General features: G+C 43.8%; 1 protein-coding gene across 1 annotated transcript in view; it reads right to left on the bottom strand.

Annotated features, from left to right (window-relative positions):
• olfm2a (olfactomedin 2a) overlaps positions 1-22,141 on the bottom strand; it is a 367,084-nt gene that overhangs the window by 17,783 nt on the left and 327,160 nt on the right. The window contains exon 3 of the mRNA XM_052042035.1: positions 19,733-19,888. Within this exon, the coding sequence (XP_051897995.1) occupies positions 19,733-19,888 (156 nt within the window). The remainder of the gene's footprint in view (positions 1-19,732; positions 19,889-22,141) is intronic.

The raw sequence follows: 22,141 nt of genomic DNA, 5'->3' as shown, positions 1-22,141 counted from the left end.
TGCCCTTTTGGGTCGGCTTTAAGATCACATGGTTCTATTTTGAAGAGAAGGACCATCTCTCTCAGATGTGGGACAACCGGCATTCTGCCCTGTCTGAAAAATGTTCCTTTTGTTTTTTTTTATGTCTTAACCACCACCTCATTACCTGGTCAATATCAAGATGATAATTTTGGGAGCTTGATCAATGCAAACTAAATGCCTCATTTCCTACATTACAACAGTGAGCCCACGGCAACCAAAGTACTTGACTGTTGACCACTTCAGATTGACCTGAGATGGTAAAAGGTGCTATACAAATGAAAGTTTTCATCTATGTTCACTTGTGTAGTTTAAATATGGTCTTACTCCACAGCACAAAGAAACAATAAGCACAGTGGACGCTGTATCAGCCAGTGTGGCTCAATAAATTAATCAACAGTGTATGTGCATCAGCTGCTGAGTTCACAAATCCTCCGAGCTCTCCTGCACTCCGAAGGGAAACAGTTTGGTTCTGCTCTGTGCCAGAAAGACTTGGATATGACCCTCACTCTGAATGTTAATTTATGTGCAGGATGCTCCTAACAAGCCATTTGACAGCCAACTCCCCAGGAGTTGTGGAGGCGATGATACTGATGGTGGCACCATTAAAGTGCGGGCAGTTCCTGGGACCCAGGCTGAGAACCTTCTGTGCCTTGAAGGAGATGAAATAAAAGCAAAAACATCAATTTCTCTTTGAGCTTTACAACTTCAGGGCTTTCCAAAGTACTTTACAATCAACATAGAAATAGGAGAACGTAAGAAATAGGAGCAGGAGTGGGGTATTCGGCTACTTGAGCCTTCTCCATCATTCAACAAGTCCATAGCCGATCCTGATCTTCTATCCCACCATCGTATTCATTGCCTATCTCTGTATCCACTGATTCCTTCAATATCCAGCAATCTAACCATCTCTGTTTTGAAAAAAAATAATCAATGACAACATCCAGAGTTCTCTGGAGTATAGAATTCCAAAAATACACCACCTTTTAAGTGAATTCTAAACCATCTGTGATCCTACTTTTAGCAAGGGGAAATAACCTTCATGCATCTACTCTTTATATGTTTCAATGATATCATCTCTTATTCTAACATACTCTGGAAACCAGAGGTCCAGTCTATCCTCATACAACAGGTCCATCATCCCAGCAACCCTCCCTGCACGATATTCCAGGTCTGGTCTTACCAAAGCCCCATATAATTGGAGCCAGACATCCTCAATCTTTTACTCAAATAAAGGCCAAAATACCATTTGCCTTCCTAATTGTCTCCTGCACCTGCATGTTAGATTTCATTGACTCTCATTGAACAGAAATATTTCCCAGTCTTTCATCATTTAACAAATGCTTATTATTTCTGTTTTTTATGGATGTCGATAACTTCGCATTTTTCCACATTGTAAGATAAGATAAGACATCTTTATTAGTCACATGTAGATTGAAACACACAGTGAAATGCATCTTTTTGCGTAGAGTGTTCTGGGGGCAGCCCGCAAGTGTCGCCGCGCTTCCGGCGCCAACATAGCACGCCCACAACTTCCTAACCCGGATGTCTTTGGAATGTGGGAGGAAACTGGAGCACCCGGAGGAAACCCACGCAGACACGGGGAGAACGTACAGACTCCTGACAGACAGCAGTGGGAATTGAATCCGGGTCGCTGGCGCTGTAAAGCATTATGCTAACCACTACACTACTGTGCCTGCCCGTTGTTGTCCAATCACTCAGCTTGTCTAGATCTCCTCGAAGCCTTTTTGCATCCTCATCACTTCTCATGTTCCCACAGTGTTGTGTCATCAACAAACTTGGAAATGTTACATTTGGTCCCCTTAGTCAAATCATTGAAGTAGACTTTAGTTTGAGACAAAGTGCTGTTGTGTTCAGTTCTGGTTGCCTCATTATAGGAAGGATGTGGAAGCTTTAGAGAGGGTGCAGAGGAGATTTACCAGGATGCTGCCTGGATTGGAAAGCATGTCTTATGAGGATAGGTTGAGTGAGCTCGGGCTTTTCTCTTTGGAGAGAGGGAGGATGAGAGGTGACTTGATAGAGGTGTACAAGATGATAAGAGGCATAGATCGAGTGGACAGTCAGAGACTTCTTCCCAGTGCGACAATGGCTAACACGAGGGAGCATAATTTTAAGGTGATTGGAGGAAGGTATAAGGGGGACGTCAGGGGTAAGTTTTTTACACAGAGAGTGGTGGGTGTGTGGAACGCACTGCCAGCAGAGGCTGTTGGGGCAGATACATAATGGACATTTAAGAGACTCTTAGACACATGAATGATAGAGAAACGGGGGGCTATGTGGGAGGGAAGGGTTAGATAGGTCTTAGAGGAGGGTAAAATGTTGACACAACATTGTGGGCCAAAGTCCTGTACTGTGCTGTAGTGTTCTATGTTCTATGTTCACTCCTTTTGTCACTGTCCACTATCCTGAGAAAGACCGATTCATTCTAATTCTATCAGTTAATCAATTCTCCATCCATTCTAGTACATAACCCCTCAATTCTATGTGCCCCAGCCTTCAACACAGGCTGCCATGAGAGCACCTCTGAAAATCCAAATACACCATATCCACTTGTTTCCACTCTACCAGGTTTATCCTCAAAGAACTCCAATAGACTAGCCAAGCATGATTTTCCTCTGACTGCTTCCATGTTGACTGTTCAATCACATTATTATTTTCCAAGTGCCTGGCTTTCACGTAATTTATAATATATTTCAGCATTTTCCCAAATACCAATGTCAGGGGAACAGGTCGATAGTTCCCTGACTTCTCTCTCCCTCCTTTCTTCAGTAGTGGGGTCACATTTACCATCTTGATTCTGCAGGAACCATTCCAGATTCTATGGAATTTTGCAGGATGCTAACCAATGTATCTGCACTCCACAGCTACCGTTTTCAAAACTTTGGGATGTACATCATTACGTCTTTGGGATCTATCAGTACTGAGGCTCGGTGCCCATTTCAATAATACATCTTATACTAATTTCTTTTGTTTCTTCATTTGCACTGGACTCTTGGTTCTCCAATACAGGTAACCCCCCCCCCCCCCCCTCCCCACGTTATGGCCATTTGGGGAACAGAAATTTGCCCCTACAGAATTTAGAATTCACTATCCGGATATTTGAGGTATGGAATAAAATTCACTCGCATGGAATTTATGTGAATAAAAGTAAATAAATAAATGCAAAATTACTTTTTTTCAACTGGCATTTCTTGACGCATGCTTAGATGACACAGCTTCACGTTACAGAAAATCACGATACAGACCACTTTCGAGGAACACAATCCTCCAATGCAGGGGTTGCCTGTATTTCCAAAACTTTTTTTCTGTCTTCTTCCAGGAAAACAGAAGCAAAGTTTTAGTTTAGTTACTCTTCCACTTTGTTTTCCTCTTTATAAATTCTCTTGTCACTCTCTTTAAGGGACCCAATATTTGCCATTGCTAGTATTTTCCCTTCTATGTATTTATACAAACTTTACCATCTGTTCTTTGTTACATGCTAATTTAATTTCATGTTACAAGCATTCAATTCAGGAGCAAGGCTCAGCTACTTTGCCCCTCCAGCCTTTGCCACCTTTACTTAAATGATGGCTGATCTGATTCTTGAGTCCAGAAACTCCCTGCACAACAGCACGGATGAGGTACCTTCACCACTCAACCCAATGGTTAAAAAAGGTGGCTCACCAGCACCTTCTCCTGGCCAATGAAGGATGGGAAATAAATGCTGGCCTTGCCTACACCTTGTAAATGAGTAAATATAAAGAAATACAGTATTTATTTTGCATTTGGAATATTATGAGCAATTTTGGGCCCCTTATCTAAGGAAAGATATGCTGGCCCTGGAGAGGGTCCAAAGGAGGTTCACAAGAATGATCCTGGGAATGAAAGGCTTAACATATGAGGGGTGTTTGATGTCTCTGGGCCTATACTCGACAGAGTTCAGAAGGATGAGGGGGGAATCTCATTGAAACCTACCGGATACTGAAAGGCCTGGATGGAGTGGACATGGAGAGGATGTTTCCATTAGTAGGAGAGTCTAGGATCCGAGGGCACAGCCACAGTATAAAGGAACATCCATTTAAAACTAAGATGAGGAGGAATTTCTTCAGCCAAAGGATGGTGAATCTGTGGAATTCGTTGCTGCAGAGGGTGGTGGAGGCCAATTGGGTGTATTTAAGGCAAAAATTGAGAGGTGTTTGATTGGTAAAGGGGAGGTAAGGGTTACAGGGAGAAGGCAGGAAAATGAGGTTAAAAAATAATCAGCCATGATTGAATGGTGGAACAGACTCGATGGGCCAAATGGCCTAATTCTGCTCCTGTACCTTATGGTCTAAAATTATATTGGGATCTTTTATATCCACGTGACAGGGTAGAAGGAGTATATGTTTAGTGTTGCAACTATGTTACCAAGGGTGCAGTACTCAGGCTGAATTTTATATTTAACTGTATTAAGTAAGTCTTGAAACCACAATTTTGTGAACCAGAAGTAACTAAGCCCCAGCTGACACAGAAAACATTGATTCTTAGTGACAACGTTAACATTGGCAAAATAACCAACCCCCCATGGTCATCCTTACAACCTGCCCACAGCACGTTGACAAGAGGCAGACACAGAGGGAAAACCTCCTTTATCTCTGCAAGTGATTCGGTGATAACCATCTTTGTTCAAATAGTAATGTATTCTGCCATGTGATAACAGGGAGTCCCTTTGTACCTGCCCATACATCTTTAAAGAAACAAGATATAACTTGTACATGGTAATTTAATCCGACAGTTTATCCATACCCAAATTGAAAAGCTTTGCTTGGTTGGCACCTAATTTATGAATCAGCCAAAGCAACATCAATCTTCTTGACATTAGTTTTTCTTATGATATTCAAAATCTTTATCCTAAAATATAAATATATATTCCCGAGACCCTTGAATGACACTTAATATTACACATGGATTTTACCGGGATGTTGACTTTTATTACAGCAAGCTGAATTCATTAGTTGGAACGGATATGAAGAAGAATATGCACTCGACCTGAACCCTTGCATTAATCTATACCTGGTTTTCAGTGTAGAGGCTGTAAAAAGCAATGGATGATTTATGAGCATCAACAAAACATTCCCTTCTGCCATATATCTTGTTGCAAGCATCTGGTAGACCTGCAACCTTCCTCTTATCCTCTCTCTCAAACCCTCTCTGTGTCAAAGACAATGTCTCACACTACCTGCATCATCAAAATACAAGGCAGTGTGCGGTGGTGAGAGTCTTCCCAGATAGAATGGAGATGATTGACTAATTCTCCTGTCGATCAAGTCTGCTCCCCACAGCAAGGCTGATAAGGCACATAATTTATGTGCAATTATCCTTTAGTCACTGAGTTTTACTGGGGAAATTGGAAGAGATTGCTGCAGTTTCTATTTCTTCTGTATATTTTGAGTAAATTAACAATGATCTATCATTATTTTTCAGCTGTGAGCTCAGATATTTACTCCACCCATTTCAGCCCTCTGTTGTCAGCAGTGACTCTGTTCAATTGGTGTTGCAGGCAAATTTGGCCAAGCCCTGGTTTTCCATGAAGAAGTTTGTGGTGGGCTGTTTTCTTGAATTGTTCTTCCCACAGTACTGTTGGGTAGGGTATTCCAAATTTGGACCCAATGACAATGAAGGAACAGAGGTATATCACCAAGTCAAGAGGGTGTGAGACTTAGAGGGGAAACTTTAAACAAAGATTTTCAGCTTCAATATTTGAAACCACATGAAGAAGTTCATGGAACTGAAGGCAAATTATTGACCTGGTTTGTGGAATGGCTGATGTAAGATTGGACTCAAATTGGACAATGTAAGATCGCATGGTTTTCATGCAGATCAGGTGATTACTTTGCAGAATCCCTGCATTCATTCTGCAGGAGCAAACCCTGAGTTTATGATTGCCTGCCACTTTAATTCTTCATCCATCTCGCACTCTGACCGTTCTGTGTCCTTCTGCAATGTTACAGTTCAGGCTTGAGGAACAACACCTCCTTTTCTGTCTGGGCAGGATGCAGGCTTCCAGGCTCAATGTTAAGTTCTGTAACTTTAGGTAACTTGACCTTTCTGTCATGTCTGTCAATCATCCATCTCTGATGCAGCTCAGTTTTTCGCTGGGCATGTCCCACAGCCCTGTCATTAACAACACATAACACAGACAAAGAAATACATTCCTCTCTACCACCCCATTAACTCATTTAAACTCATCAGAGATTCCTTTGCCCTATCCAACTCTTCCACCATCTTCTATGCAACTTAAAATTACCTCTTTTATATCTCTTTCCCAGTTCTGGTGAAAGGCCTCGGATCTGAAACATTAACTCTCTATTTTTCCACAGATGCTGCCTGACCTGCTGAGTGTCTCCAGCATTCTCTGTTGTAATTTAGGACTGCATAGTGTTTATAGCACAGAAATAGCCAAACAAGTAGTCCACATTAGCATTTGTGCGCCAAACTTTCCATCTAAGTCTGTCAGTGTAACCCTTGATTCCCATCTTAAATATATCCATAGTATTCGCCTTAAACACTCCCTGTGGCAACAAGCTACACATTTTCACCACTCTTTGGGTAAAGCGGTTTCACCTGAATCCCCCTTTGGAGGTAACAATGGGAGTTATACAACAGAGAAATAGGCCATTCGGCCCACCATGTCCTTGCCTACCTTTTTGCCCATCTACACGAATCCCACATTACCATGTACCCTTCCATGGCTTGCCTATTTCAGTGTCTGTCTAAATGCCTCGTAAACCAGTTGATTATATCTGATTCCTCTGGCTGCTCGTTCCAGATTTCAACAATGCTCTTTGTAAAAATCTTAGCCCTCTAATCCGCTTTAAAGTTCCTTCCCCTCACTTTAAATCTATGCTCTCTTGTTTTCAATACCCGTATCATGGGATAAAGACATTGGCTATCTACCCTATCTATGCCTCTCATAATCTTATATACATCTATCAGGTCACCTTCTTATTGGTGACAAGTGATAACTCACAAATATCTGTGTTGGGCCTTCATCTGTTCACTGGTTGTAAATGGAATTCTAGGATATCAGTTTGAGGATCAAAACATAAAATTGAATAGACATTTTGAAAGATTGAGCCAGACTTTTCAAGTGGTCTGCTGCTCACCAAATCATTCCTATCTCTGCGATTCTTGCCTTTGCATTGAACTTCTTCCCAAGAAGGCATCGCAGGTAGACAGGGTGGTGAAGAAGGCTTTTGGCACCCTGGCCTTCATCAGTCAGGGCACTGAGTAGAGAAATTGAGATGTTATGTTGCAGTTGTACAAAACATTGGTGAGGCCGCATTTGGAATATGGTTTTTGATTTTGGTCACCCTGGTATAGGAAAGGTATCATTGAGCTGGAAAGAGTGCAAAGGAGATTCATGAAGATGTAGCCAGGACTCGAGGGACTGAGTGATGGAGAGAGGTTGTGCAGGTTGGGACTGTTCTCATTAGAGTGTAGGAGAATGAGGGGTGATCTTATAGAGGTGTATAAAATAATGTGGGGCATAGATAGGGCCAATGCACACAGTCTTTTTCCACAGGATGGGGAATCAAGAACTAGAGGACATAGATTTAAGGTGAGAGGGGAAAAATTTAATAGGAACCTGAAGGGCAATGTTTTCACCCAGAGGGTGGTCAGTATATGGAATGAGCTGCCAGAGGAAGTGGTTGAGGCAGGTACTCATTAATAACATTTAAAAGGTACTTGACTGGTGCGTGGATAGGAAAGGTTCAGAAGGATATGGGCCAAACAGGGCCAAGTGGGACTAGCTTACATGGAAATCTTGGTTGGCATGGACCAGTTGGGCTGAAGGGCCTGTTTCCATGCTGTATGACTCTCTGTAAGAAGCATCTAATCCAATGGTGAAAGGTCCATGGAAGATATCTCATAGAGACATGAAGGTTCTGTGTCTCATTCGGCCTCCATGGCCTAAATGGAAACAGACCATTCGGCCCAACCAAGTTGATGCTGACCAGTGGGCACCTATCCATATCAATCCCATCTTCTAGCATTTGGCCCATAGCCTTCTATGCCTAGGTGATTAAGGTACTCATCTTGTGATGTCATCAAAGAGGTGACAAATGGTTTTCTTTGGTGACCCAGATGACACTTCTTCCTCCGCCCACAGATAATCTGGTCATTCATCACACTGCAGTTCGTGGGAGTTTCCTCTGCACAATCGCTGTATTCCTCCAGTAACTACAATTCAGTGGTGTCAACCTGTTAAGATGCAACTCCTTCATTCTCAAACCACCAAGGCCTCTCCACCCACAGTCCTGATGGAGGGACTCGACCTAAAACACCGAAAATTCCTTTCCCCCCACAGATGCTGCTTGACCCTCAGGGTGTTCCTTCAGCAGATTGTTTCCTGCTCCAGATTCCAGCATCTGCAGTCCCTTGTGTCTCCAAGACTGAGGTATTGGTTGGAGCCTCACTTCTTTTCTAACCCTGGTGACTCAAAAATCTGCAACAGTTCCAGGGATGCAAGGGTTGTCTTATGAGTAGTGGTTGAAGTGGGGTAGCAACACTATGACCACTTTGCACTACAGTGGACTTTGTTTCTTTTTGTTCTAATGTGTTCTTTCTTGTAAAAATTGTGTATCATTTATGTTTTTGTTGCAAATGCTCCTTATCTGATGCTATGTGCCTGTGATGCTCCTGGAAGTAAGTTTTTCATTGCACCTGTGCATACATGTACTTGTGCATGTGACAATAAACTTGACTTTGACTTCTGAGCAGATTGGGAACACAGTCATTAGAGTGTCGAAGAATGAGGGGTGATTGAAACATTTCAGATTCTGAGGGGTGTTGATAGGATGGATGCTGAGAGGACAGTTTTTCTTTTGGGGTATCTAGATTGAGGGGGCAGAATTTTGGAATACAGGATTGCCCATTTAAGACAGGAGGGCTGTGAACCTTTGAGATTGTCTCGCCCAGGGATCTGTGGCAGCTGAATCATTGTCTATATTCAGGAATGGAAGTGGGCAGATCTCTGGCCAGTTGGGGGGTCTGGGTTATATGGCCCAGGCTGCAACACACTTGAGGCCAATCTTAAGATCAGCCACAACTTGAATGGTGGAGCAGGGTGGATGGACATTGTGGCCAACTGCGGCTGCTGTGCTCTAAGGCATTCCTATTAGATAAGGATCAGGAAGGCCAGATGATTAATAGGAAGTGCCGACGGAATTAGGGGACATGAGAGGCCACAGATGCTGGAACCTGGAACAAAAACCAAACTGAGGAACTCAGCGGGTCAGGCAGCATCTGTAGAGGCAAAGGGATGGTCAATGTTTCGGGTCGAGACCCTGCATCAGGACTTAGAGTGTAGAGGGGAGATGGCCAGTCTAAAGAGGTGAGAGGAAGGGGTGAGGCTGGGGCTGGCAGGTGATTGGTGGATCCGGGTGAGGAGGGAGATGATGGGCAGATGGAGCTGAGTGGGAGAGGGGGAGGGGTGGAGTCAGGAGACAGTGGCTGGTGGGTGATAGGTAGAAGCAGATGAGTAAGAAAAGAAACTAAAAATTATATCCTTACAGCAGGAGTTTGGGATCAGAAACAATCAGAAACTCACCATGGGACGATGATCTTGTTTTCCTGTATATCGTGAAATCATAAACCTGTTTACTAATTTGCAACACACAGGGGAGATATCATTGCTTCAGAAGAACTGGCTGATATTCTCTGATGCACTGTGGGCAAGGTGTGCTCGGAGGGTGGGGGGGCAGGGGGGTAATGTTTTATCACACATTCCCCCACAGGAAATACCACAGAACGTCAGACTGGAGGAAGGTTTTCATTGCACTTGTAACAGAATTAAAAATTTACAATTCAAAACCAAGGGGTTTCATTCCATGCTTACCTGTAATGCAGTCATAGAGTCACAAGAGTTGTACAGTGCAAGACTTTGGCCCACCATATCCGTACTGACCATTGTACTATCTATATTAATCCCATTGACCAGTACTTGGTCCTAGCCTTCTATGCCTTGGTGATTCTTGTTCTCATACAGATGCTTCTTAAATGTTGTGAGAGTATCTGCCTCCACCACCTCCTCTGGCACTGTACCCCAGATTCTGACCACTTTACGTTCAAATATTCCCCCTCAGATCCCCTCCAAACCTTCTACCTCTCACTTCATACCTATACTCTCTTGTTTTAGACATCCTCACCATGGGAGAAAGGCTCTTGCTATCTACCCTATCTATCAGCCTCAAGAATACTTAAATGGTGGGGTTGCTGTCAGAGGCAGCATGCTGGGTCTTTATGGGGGTCACATCCAAGCCTGGTCCTTGTTAGCTGTGCATGCACACTGACTGCAGACTGGCAGGGAGGTTCCATTATCCCTTTGTGTGTGGGCTGAAAGTTAGCAACTGATATTTTAATCTGATTGAATTTATTACTGAGGAGTAGCAAACCATCTGTGCAATATCCATCAGGAACAACACTGACAATATCAGACTTAACCTATAAACATAAGAGCAAGGAAAAGCTATTCAGCTCTCCAGCCCTGCTGCACCATTTATCCTCTTCAATACCTTATTCCCATCTTATCCCCATATCCCTTTAGAATTATTTCATATTTCTGTAGGGCATTGGAGACCATCTGGCCCTTCGAATCTATGCCAGCTCACAGAGCAATCTCGTTCTCCACTAAGTTTTCCTATTAATCTATTCTCCCTACACTCCCATGAACTCTCTCCAAATTGTACTACCCACCTGCACGAGGAGCAATTTACAGCTACAGTAACCCACCAACATGCACGCCTTTGAAAGGTGGGAGGAAACCGGAGCACCCGGAGGAAACCCACATGTCACAGGGAGAATGTGCAAACTCCACACAGCACCAGAGGTCAGGATTGAACCCAGGTCATTAGAGTTGTGAGCCAACAGCTCCATTAGCTATGTAACTATGCCGTCCAAGGAAATATATTATGAAATATATGTACCTCCTTCTTGAATAAATGTAGTCGCAGGCTCTGCTGCCTTCTAGAAAATAGAACATAGACCAGTAAAGCACAGAACAGTCCCTTCAGCCCACAATGTTGTGCCGACATAGCTAATCCCTCCTACCTACAGACTGCCCATATCCCTCCATTTTCCTCTGACTCATGTGCCCATCTAAGTCCCTCTTAAAAGCCCCCAATGAATTTGCCTCCACCGCCCTATCAGGCAATGCATTCCAGGCACCTACCACTTTCTGAGTGAAAAATGTACCCCTCATGTCTGTTCTGAACCTACCCCCTCTCACCTTCTCTGGTGGTTCACAGGTTCACTCCTGACTGGGTGAAGAAATTATTCCTGATCTCAGTTCTAAAGGGCATACTCTGTATCCTGAGGCTGTGATCCCTGATTATGGGCTCTGTAGCCATTGGGAACATCCTAACTGTATCTAGCCTGTCCATTCTTTCAGAAGTTCAAAGTCAAGTGCACGTCCATGTCTGCACAGGTGCAATGAAAAACTTACTTGCAGCAGTATCACAGGCTCATAACATCAGATAAGAAACATTCACAAGAAAAACATATATTAAACATAAATTAAACATAATTTTTACAAGAAAGGACACAATTAGAACAAAAAGAAACAAAGTCTATTCTATGCAAAGTGATAAACGTGGTCATAGTTTTGCCATACTGAGGTGGTGATTAGAGTTGTGCAGGTTGGTTCAAGAACCAAATGGTTGAAGGGAAGTAGCTGTTCTTGAACCTGGTGCTGTGGGACTGCAACACCTCCTGCCCGATGGTAGCTGTGAGAAGATGGCATGGCCCGGATGGTAGAGGTCTTTGATGATGGATGTTGCCTTCTTGAGGCAGTGCCTCATGTAGATACTACCGATGGTGGGGAGGGATGTGCCTGAGATGTATTGGGCTGAGTCCACTACTCTCTGCAGCTTCTTACATTCCTGTGCATTCGAATTGCCGTACCAGACCATGATGCAACCAATCAGGATACTTTCAACAGTACGTCTGTCGAAGTTTGTTAAGAGTGTTTGGTGACAAGCCGAACCTCCTTAATCTAAGAAAGTAAAGATGCTGGTGAGCCTTCCTTGTGATTGCATCTATGTTCTGGGCCCAGGACAGGTCATCCGATATGTTAACGCCCAGGAATTTAAAGCTGCTGACTCTCTCCACCACTGATCCCCCAATGTAGACTGGCTCACATTCGCCCTCCTTCCCCTTTCTGAAGTTTATAGGTTTCTGTGAGATCCCTTCTCATTCTTCTAACCTCTCGGTCGAATCAACCCAATCTCTCCTCATACACCAGTCCTGCCATCCCAGGAGTCAGTCTAAGAAGCTGTATTCCAGAAGCTGTGGAACAATGGTGCTGATCATTGAACAATGGGTTGGAGTAGATCAGCCCAGGTGATCCTCTCAGTTGGAACCTGGGTTGGGGAGGGGACATAGAACATAGAACATTACAGCACAGTACAAGCCCTTCAGGCTACAATGTTGTGCCGACATTTTATCCTGCGCTAAGATCTATCTAACCCTTCCCTCCCACATAGCCCTCCATTTCTCTATCATTCGTGTGGCACAGTTGACTCCTCATAAGGACCCAACTATGGAGTCTTCTGCACAGTAATGAGGTCATGAGTTAGGGAGGAAGAGAGAATGCAAAGCACATCCTGCCCACCACAAGATAAAGTAAACCCTGACAGCTAGCCAAGCTACAACTGCTTTAGCTGAATCCGTTGAAGGGTCAATGTTACTGAATGTGCCAGATGTTCAAAGACAATCAAAAACTTTCATAAACTGCTAAAAACGTCTTTTAAAAAACACAAAAATAATTGTCAAAAAAAATCTAAAATTATTAAAATAATCTAAATTAGCTACCACTTGTTTCATTTGTTTGTCCTCCAGTGAAATGAATTGGAAAGTGATCTCTGCTCAAGAGTTATAGTGGGGCAACTCCACAACTTCTCGCTGGAGGGATCCAGCATCAGAGCACAGTCCTGTTACTAAGGCAGTTAAGGGATTTCCTGGTTCATGTGCACATGTATGGACCTCCCAGCAGTTACTCAGAGAAGTGCAATGTCCACCTTCCCACCAGCCCATATCAATATGGTTTGTATTTTGCAGCAACATCAATCAATCACTGTTGTTAGCAGCTTGATGCATTCATACTGCCTGCTGCAGTGACAATCCTTCAGTGAAGATCCTGGGGCATTGTTGATCACAGTACTCAACACACAACATCCACTCACTCCCACCAAATCTCTCTGAACCACATTGGCTCCCTCCAACATCAAACGCCTCCCAAATTTGAGTTCAAATGCCTCCATAAGTACTGCCCTACCCATCTCTGAAACCCCCTCCAGTGCTCCAGAAGAGGCTACAGAGTATAGAGAAGCCTCATTAGCACTTTAGATCAAGGATGAGATCTTTATTAGCAAGGAAAAGCTGGAGAGAGAGCTCTGTGTAGGTTGGCAAGTGCAGAGGTGACGGGCAAAAGAGATATTCATATATTCCAACATGTGGAACATGTTTGAAGTCAAACGTAACCTTTGATCAAAGGTAGAATGGGCCCGAGGGAAAGACATAAAGAACGCAGCCCAGGATTAGATTTGAATCGACAAATCCTGAAATCAAATCAAGTCAAATGAGAAAAAATCTTTCTAATAAGCATAAGAATGTTTAGTATCATTATGTGTTCTTTCTAAGTAGCAGGGAAATGATTTACCATATTTTTCTGTCTATGTTTATAGATGTTGACACTAATGTTTAAAACTGGAATTGCTCGAAGAGCCAGACTATCTACTAAATTAATTCTCTCTGTGTGGGTGTTGCTGTCAAGGTCAGTATTTATTCCTCACCTCACGAGAGAGTGGCCTTTTTTTAAATGTGTGCATTAATGGGATGTGGAAATGGCTGACTACACAATTCCATCCACACTCAAGCCTAAAACCATCGCAGCGGACAGCCAACCGTCAATCACACGTTGCAGGGGCTGGAGTCACTTTTCTCAGTCAGTGGAAGGATGGCAGACTTTAGTGAACCAGATGGGATTTTAACAGCATTCTAATCATTTCATGATCACCTTTACTGATTTATTTAATTGCTTAAACTTAATTTCAATGTTACTTAATTGCTTGAGTTTAAATTCCATGTTTCCTTAGTGGGATTTGAACCCATGTCTCTGGATCAAGGTGAGCCAACTAACGATCTTGGACAACTGAAAGAAAGGCCAGGCCACTTCAGAGGGTAGAGTTATGGAGTTAAGCGCACAGAAACAAGCCCTTCGACCCATCAAGTCTGTGCCAACAACCAGACACCCATTTTCCACTAATCCTACACTAATTCCATTTTATTCTCCCCTCATTTCCATTAACTCCCTGATTCTACCACTCACCTACACACCAGGGGTAATTTTCAGCAGCTAATTAACCTCCCAATCCACAGAGGTGTGAGAGGAAACCGGAGCACCCGGGTGAAACCCATACGGTCACAGGGAGAACATGCAAACTCCACACAGAGAGTACCAGAGGATTGAACCCGGGTCTCTGACACTGTGAAGCAGTGGCTCTAACTGTGTCATAGACTCATAAAGTTATAGAGTCATAGAGCACGGAAACAGGCCTTCGGCCCAACTAGTCCATGCCCAGTCCGTGCCTAGTCCCATTTGCCCGTGTTTGGCCCACATCCCTCTAAACTGTCCAAGTACCTTTTAAATGTTCTTAATGTACCTGCCTCAACCACGTCCTCTGGCAGCTCATTCCACATACTGACCACTCTCTGGATAAAAAAGTTGCCCATCGGGTTCCCATTAAATCTCTCCCCTCTCACCTTAAACCTATGCCCTCTCATTCTTTATTCCCCAACCCTGGGAAAAAGAGTGTGCGCATTCACCCTGTCTATGCCCCTCATGATTTTATACACCTCTATATGATCACACCTCATTCTCCTACGCTCCAATGAAAGCAGTCCCAACCTGCTCAACCTCTCTCCATAACTCAGTCCCTTGAGTCCTGGCAACATTCTTGTAAATCTCCTCTGCACTCTTTCCACCTTAATGGCATCTTTCACGGTAGTGTAGCGGTTAGGGTAACACTTTACAGCGCCAGTGACCCGGGTTCAATTCCGGCCACTGTCTGTAAGGAGTTTGTACGTTCTCCCTGTGTCTGCGTGGGTTTCCTCCGGGTGCTCCGGTTTCCTCCCACATTCCAAAGTTGTACGGGTTAAGAAGTTGTGGGCATGCTGTGTTGGCACCAGAAGCATGGCGACACTTGTGGGCTTCCTCCAGAACACTACGCAAAGGATGCATTTCACTTTGTGTTTTGATGTACATATGACTAATAAAGATATTTTATCTTATCCTATATGGAGGGGAACCAGCAGGTGATCGCGTTCCTGTTCACGTGCTGCCTTTGTCCAGTCTGCTGGCTCCCGCTGTGGTTTGTGAGGTGCAGGTGAGATGGCACACACAATGCAATGGTGTAGGAGGGAGTGTGACTAATAAAGATATCTTATCTTTCCTATAGCAAGGTGACCATAACTGAACACAATATTCCAAGTGTGGCCTCACCAATGTCTTGTACAACTGCAACATAACATCCCAACTTCTATACTCAGTGCCCTGCCTGATGAAGGCCAGCGTGCCAAAAGCTTTGTTCACCACCCTGTCTACCTGTGACGTCACTTTCAGGGAGAGTGAAAGTCTCCCCTAGTTGGTGTTGGCCTGGTGTCACATATGAGCCTAGATAGGGTGAAGGTGGTATATTTCCCTGTTGTAAACGAATTTGGTGATTTGTTACAAACTGACAGTTTCATGTTCATTTTTACTGATGATCTGTTTAAGACTCCATTCAAATTCTCAAACTGGGGCCAAATGTATCCTCAAGACTGAGGAAATACTGTCTAGGACGTTGGATGAGTTCTCTGTTCAGGTCAACTGGTGATGTGTGCTCTGTTCAGGTCAACTGGCTATGGCCAGGAAAGCTCACCAGCACCTCTACTTCCTCAGGAGGCGAAAGAAATTTAACATGTCCCTTTTGACAGTCAGCAAATTTTATCGATGCACCATAGAAAGCATCCTATCTGGATGTATCACGGCTTGGTATGGCAACTGCTCTGCCCGGGACTGCAAGAAACTGCAGAGAGTTGTGGACGCAGCCCAACACAAAACAGAAACCAGCCTCCTCTCCGTGGACTCTGTCTATACCTCTCGCTGCCTTGGCGAAGCAGCCAGCATAATCAAAGACCCCACTCACCCAGGTCATTCTCTCTTCTCTCCTCTCCCATCAGGCAGAAGATGGTATGAGGGCACATACCACCAGGCACAAGGACAGCTTCTATCCCGCTGTGATAATACTACTGAATGGTTCCCTTATACGATGAGATGGACTCTTGACCTCACAATCTACCTTGTTATGACCTTGCACCTTATTGTTTACCTGCAATGCACTTCCTCTGTAGCTGTTACACTTTACTCTGTGTTCTGTTATTGTTTTTACCCTGTACTACCTCAATGCACTGTGTAATGAATTGACCTGTACGATCAGTATGCAAGACATTTTTTCACTGTACCTCGGTACAAGTGACAATAAAAAAACAATACCAATACCAATGTGGGAGGTGCAGAACAATGTGGAAGAGATGCTGGTGAGGTCCAGCTCATATTCAAGTTGCCTCCTCAGCCAGTGCGATGGAACAGAGCTGGTGTATATTCTCTGCAGCAGAATATTTATTGACAGCATTGCACCAGCCAATGAGTTGGAGATGCAGCCGGTCAACAGTTTATTGTGCAGCAAACAAAGGCCACCTACTCAGAAAGCAGAGTCTAGTTTGAATGAAGTCAACAGTAACTATAACAATTTCTCCAAATCTACAGCGAGCGGAGGGTATTTAGTTTAAAATTACGTGTGTAAAATCACAGTCTCTTTGAGAAAACGTGAAAGTCAAACAAACACAGATGTTGGAACTGTGAAATAAAATGCTGGAAACAGCAGGTCAGGCAGTATCTGTGGAGAGAGAGAGAGAGAGAGAGAGAGTTAATGTTTCAGGTCAACATTTTCTGGTTTATATTGGGAGTAAAAAATATTATTAAGTAGCTTCCTAATGCTGCTTAATAAAGTTCTTAAAAGCTTGAAAAAAGTTGTTAGTGTTCTTTGAAAAAATATTATAGTCACAGGTATAATAGCTGTCTCTCTGGAAAAGTACCAGTAGTAGTTACCATTTCCCTCTGCAGATGCTGCCTGACCCGTTGACTTCCTCCAGCATCTTGTGTGTTGCTGCCAACAGTGGTTGTACTTCTCCCTACTACCATCACTTAGGCAAGCAGCTAAGAACTCTGCAGCCAACCCTTAAAAGCACAGGCATACAACATCACCAGCCCTCTTCTACCCACTGGAGACTCCTGCTTCCTTCACCATGGCAGAGCTAGCGATTCTTGAGAGGAGGAACTGTGCTCCTGGGTTTACCAACAGAGACCACGAGGGATTTAAGGACCTTGCCACCCACAGGAAGGGCGTCCATTGGTCCTAACAGGGGGTTACTATGGTGGTCTCTCTAAGGATTTCAAGCAGTCTTTATCAAAGTCTTCAGCTCCTCGTGGCTGTTCTGTCTGCTCCTGTGGTCTCAGGCAAAAATAGATGGCCTGGTCTATTACATTGGAGAGAGAGGAATAGAGTAACTCCACAAATGAAGCAGTAAAACTTTGAGGTGTGTCACACAGTGTGGCTGGAATGCTCCTGAGGCCAAGGAGTTGAAAGTGAGGTGAACTGTTTCTCATGGGTGCCTGGAAGATATCTTTCTCTAAACCTCCCACCTCACTACCCCCCTCCACCTGACCCAAGTCATCCATGAACAAGAGTGTAATGTTTAGACAAAATAGCATTGGAAGCCAGCGACAGCAAATGAAGATGCAAGGGAGTGCACAGAGCAAGTTGTGTGTAGAGTAGTGAACGTGGAATGCAGAGTGTGACTGACCCCATAAATCATGATCTTCCTGAACCTTCAACATTTGAAGCAACAAGTTCTTCTGTGTGTGAGCAGCAATTGTTGCTATTCCAACGAATGGGACTGAAATTCTCTTTGGAGCTAAACTTTGGGCATTGCACTATTGCTGATGTGATAAGAGTGAGTTGAATGCTGGAAATGCAGTGTAGGGAACAAAAGATCTCTCACCAAAAGATTGAGCAACACTAATATCTGGCATTAAAGCTCCAGAAATGTGGGCAAATTTTGTAAACCCGATTTCCACTTCAAAACGCCTGTTTCTCTGGGGTTGTGCGGTTAAATTTTGAGGCTGTTGTAAAGGAGCTGTGACCATATCTATAGAATGGGCTGCAGGTCCTGGTATAATCTATCGGTTGGTTAGATTAGCAACCTACAGAGCCACTGTTTCCAGTTTCTCCTTTCCACAATGCTTCTGGTATGAATGATTCTGGGGATAAATACCACACCTGACTTGCCTGACCTTGGGAATCACTCCCAACATTTTCCATTCCCGGTCTTGAGGTGCATTCCCATTTATGTTGCCAGATCTGAAGTGTTACAGCTCCATTCACCTTGTTCCAGCCTCAGACAGCTCTAGACAGTGTTGACTTCTGCTTGGTGTTTGTTTGAATCCAAACGCAAATCAACCTGCTCACAGCACAGAGACAGCCATTCAGCCCATCGAGACCGAGCAGGCCAAACTACAGCACTATAAGCTAATGTACACACGCACACAGCCTGACACATACATATGCGCACACTCATACACACACATACACACACCCATATGCATACTCGTATAGAGCCTGACACACAAATACACTCAAACATACCACCCCCACAAACCCACACCCCCCCACTACCCCCCACACACTCACACATATGCTCTCATATGCACATCCTTCTCATACTTACACACTCCTCCCCGCAACTCCCCCCCACACACAATCACATTCACACACATAAAGACACAACTCACAGCCCCACACACACATGCACATACACACATAAACACACAACTGACACACATGCACACACACACACAGACACATGCACGTACAGACACACACCAATTGATAGACCAACAGTAACACACAATAGAACACACATTCACATACAAAGGCACTCTTTTGTAATGTCACAATAAACACCCCAGTGAAGAAAAACACCGCAATAAAGGTGAAGAGAAATGCTCCTTTTGTCTTGTCCAATACTCAAGAGGTGAAAAGTCTCTTGAATAGAAATTCACCCTCAGTGCTAAAAACGATCTAAAAACATTCCGAGCGGCCTGCTCCAATTTCAAGATTCTGTTCCACTGAATTGTAGAGACAGAGTACATTGTGCAGCCACTTCTACCTTGTACATTTAGCACCAGTGACTGAGGACAAATTTTGCCCCCCCTGTTAATGAAGTAAGTGGGAGCTGGAAGCCCCCAGCCTTGCCTTCTGGTCTGTGTTGAACTACCTAAGTCTAGTCATGCTACTTGAATTGTTTCAATACACTTCAGGTAAGGGCAGATTTAGGTCACCGTCAAATTGGAGACGTCCACTACCTCACTGCCTCCAACTCCACCACCAATTCCTCCTCTACTGAGAGCCTACACATGTGGTGGAAGGAGTGCGATGGTTTTCACAGTTAAATATCCAAGATGTCAAATAATGAACAACCACCAGGCAAGAAAGAAGAATTTCCTAAAGTATTAGTGAGACTGGGAGGGGAAGCCGCATAGGAAAGTGAAGGTATTCACCAGTCAACTGCATACCTGGAAATTTTTGTTCAACAGATTCGATTGGCTCTCAGTCACTACTTTTAACCTGGCATTGAGAACTTTCATCAGCGATTCCGTGTTCCGCACGTACTGGAGATCTCGGTAGGTTCGTAGGTCCAGGACCTCGATGGACTGGGAGATGTTTTGAACCTGAAAAAGGATGAATTAAGAGTTATGACAGTACACCAGTGTGACCCTCAGCTTCTGATCACCTGTCATGTCAATTATCCCTTCCCCTGTCCTCCGTCTCTGTGCTGCAGTAATGAAGGTCAATGTTATCTTAAGGAACTGCACCTTATTTTCTGACTGGGTCTATCACAGCCTTCCACACTCAACACTGAGTTCGATAATTGTAACTAATAATTTTGTTTCTTTGCTGGAGTAATCACTATGACTTTGGGCCTTGCATCCTCATTTAATCTCCCTAACCTTCCACCCAGTCACTGGCCTTCTCCCTTGTAATTTCTGGTCCACAAAAACATTTTTCAACCCACCCAGACCTTTTCCACCATCTGCAGGGTGCAAATCAATCGTGTGATGGCATGTTCTTCCACTGCCTTGATGAGCAAGCTCGAACAACACTGAAGCTGCAGAAGAGGAATGGGAAGAGCAGCAGCTTCGGTCAGACACCATCCTGACTCTGGAAACATGTTGTCATTCCTTTGATGTTGCTGGGTCCGAATCTTGGAACTCCCTGCCCAACAACACCGTGGGAGCATTTTCACCCTATATGGACTTCAATGGTTCAAGAACTTGGTTCACCACAACCTTCTCAAGGAAGATAAGGGACAGGGAATAAATGTGCCCAGCAATGCCCAGATCCTGTAACTAAACATGGAAAGATTCTCTCACCTCCCCCCACAATCATTGCCCTGCCTCCATAATTGATTGAAACTTGTCTTAGCCCTAAATTTTTCCAGTTCTGGTGGAAGATCCTTGACCTCTTCACTGATGCTGCCTGACCTGAAAGATCTCCGATCTACAAATGTTCCTCTACAAAACCAAAACATTTTCATACAGTGTTATTTTACCACAACAAATCCCCCTGCCTCTCACTCTCACGGGTAATATTTCAACACACCTATACCCTATAACACCGAAAACCTTTCCCAAATAGATATGTAGCCAGATGGTCTTGAACAGTTACTGTGGACAGATATTAATCCATTGGGAGCAATCATCTCTTCTAATCTCTAAATTGACTTCAGGCTAATTAGCATTTAACACTATCTCCTGTGGACGTGAGGTTGGTAATCTGAGCTCTGTGTTGGGGAAGCGATACCCAGGAGCTCTAGCTAAATACACAAAGTAGATTAAAAGATAGAGAATGAGCCAATGGACTGAATTATGTGTCCAAGAGATGATTTTTTATCTAGTCGTAGAGAGAATGGAATCTTTCATTGTTCAATGTGTATTGGCATTGTGTAAGGGAATAAGTTTGACTCTGGGCTGTGATTTATGGACTAGATATCAGGGCTTGTCAGTTTCACATTTTTATGTGTTTGTACATTTAAGGTGATGGAGCAGGGCTCCACATTCTGTTCTAGACTTTGCCAGTATGGTCATGAGGGGCAGTGAGTGATCATTTCCCGTCTACCATAATAATGGGTCAACAGTCATAGACTTCCTAAAAGTGGGTGCTGTGCAGAGGATTGCAGCCCGTAGACCCACTTTGGAAGTCCTCCTGTTTCCCAGCCTGCCATGGAAATGAGGGAGGATTCCCACCTTTGAGAACAAGGTGCCCATCACCTGTTCATCACACCTGTGCAGGTGTTTGCATTGGTTGTTGGACTGATGGTGGAGAACAGAACAGCACTAAAACGGGTGAGCTTCTGATTCTACCAAACTCAATCTTATTTCCTCTCAATTAACAGCATAAAATGGGTTGAGACCAGATGAAAAAAATTGATCACCAATTGTCTTGTGGCACAATTAATCCACATGGTTGAGTTGCCACTTGGAGTGGAAAAATGAGGGATAAAGAGGTACAATCATACTTCTATAATTGCAGTCCTTTCTTAAACAATCTCTATCTTGAGAGAAAAAGTGCCACGGAAACTAATGGGGCTAAAGGATCATGTCCCCTTGATCAGAAGGTATCATGCTAGGGTCTTAGAAGGAAGTTACTGAAGAGATAGTCACCCCAGATTCTGAAAATGATCCAGAGAATTAGAAAGCCATATATGTAATGCCAAGAAAGGAGGAAAGCAGAAAGTAGAGAATTATAGGGAAATTTTTTTTGTTCTAATTGTGTTCTTTCATGTAAAAATTATGTTTTATTTAATTTATGTTTTTCTTGTGAATGCTACTTATCTGATGCTATGTGCCTGTGATGCTGCTGCAAGTTTTTCATTGCACCTGTGCACACATGTACTTGTGCACATGACAACAAACTCGACTTTG

This window comes from Pristis pectinata, chromosome 31 (assembly GCF_009764475.1).
Source record: "Pristis pectinata isolate sPriPec2 chromosome 31, sPriPec2.1.pri, whole genome shotgun sequence".
Lineage (NCBI taxonomy): Eukaryota > Metazoa > Chordata > Chondrichthyes > Rhinopristiformes > Pristidae > Pristis > Pristis pectinata.
Note: the sequence above shows the minus strand (reverse complement) of the source record. Positions and strands in the feature narration are given on the sequence as shown.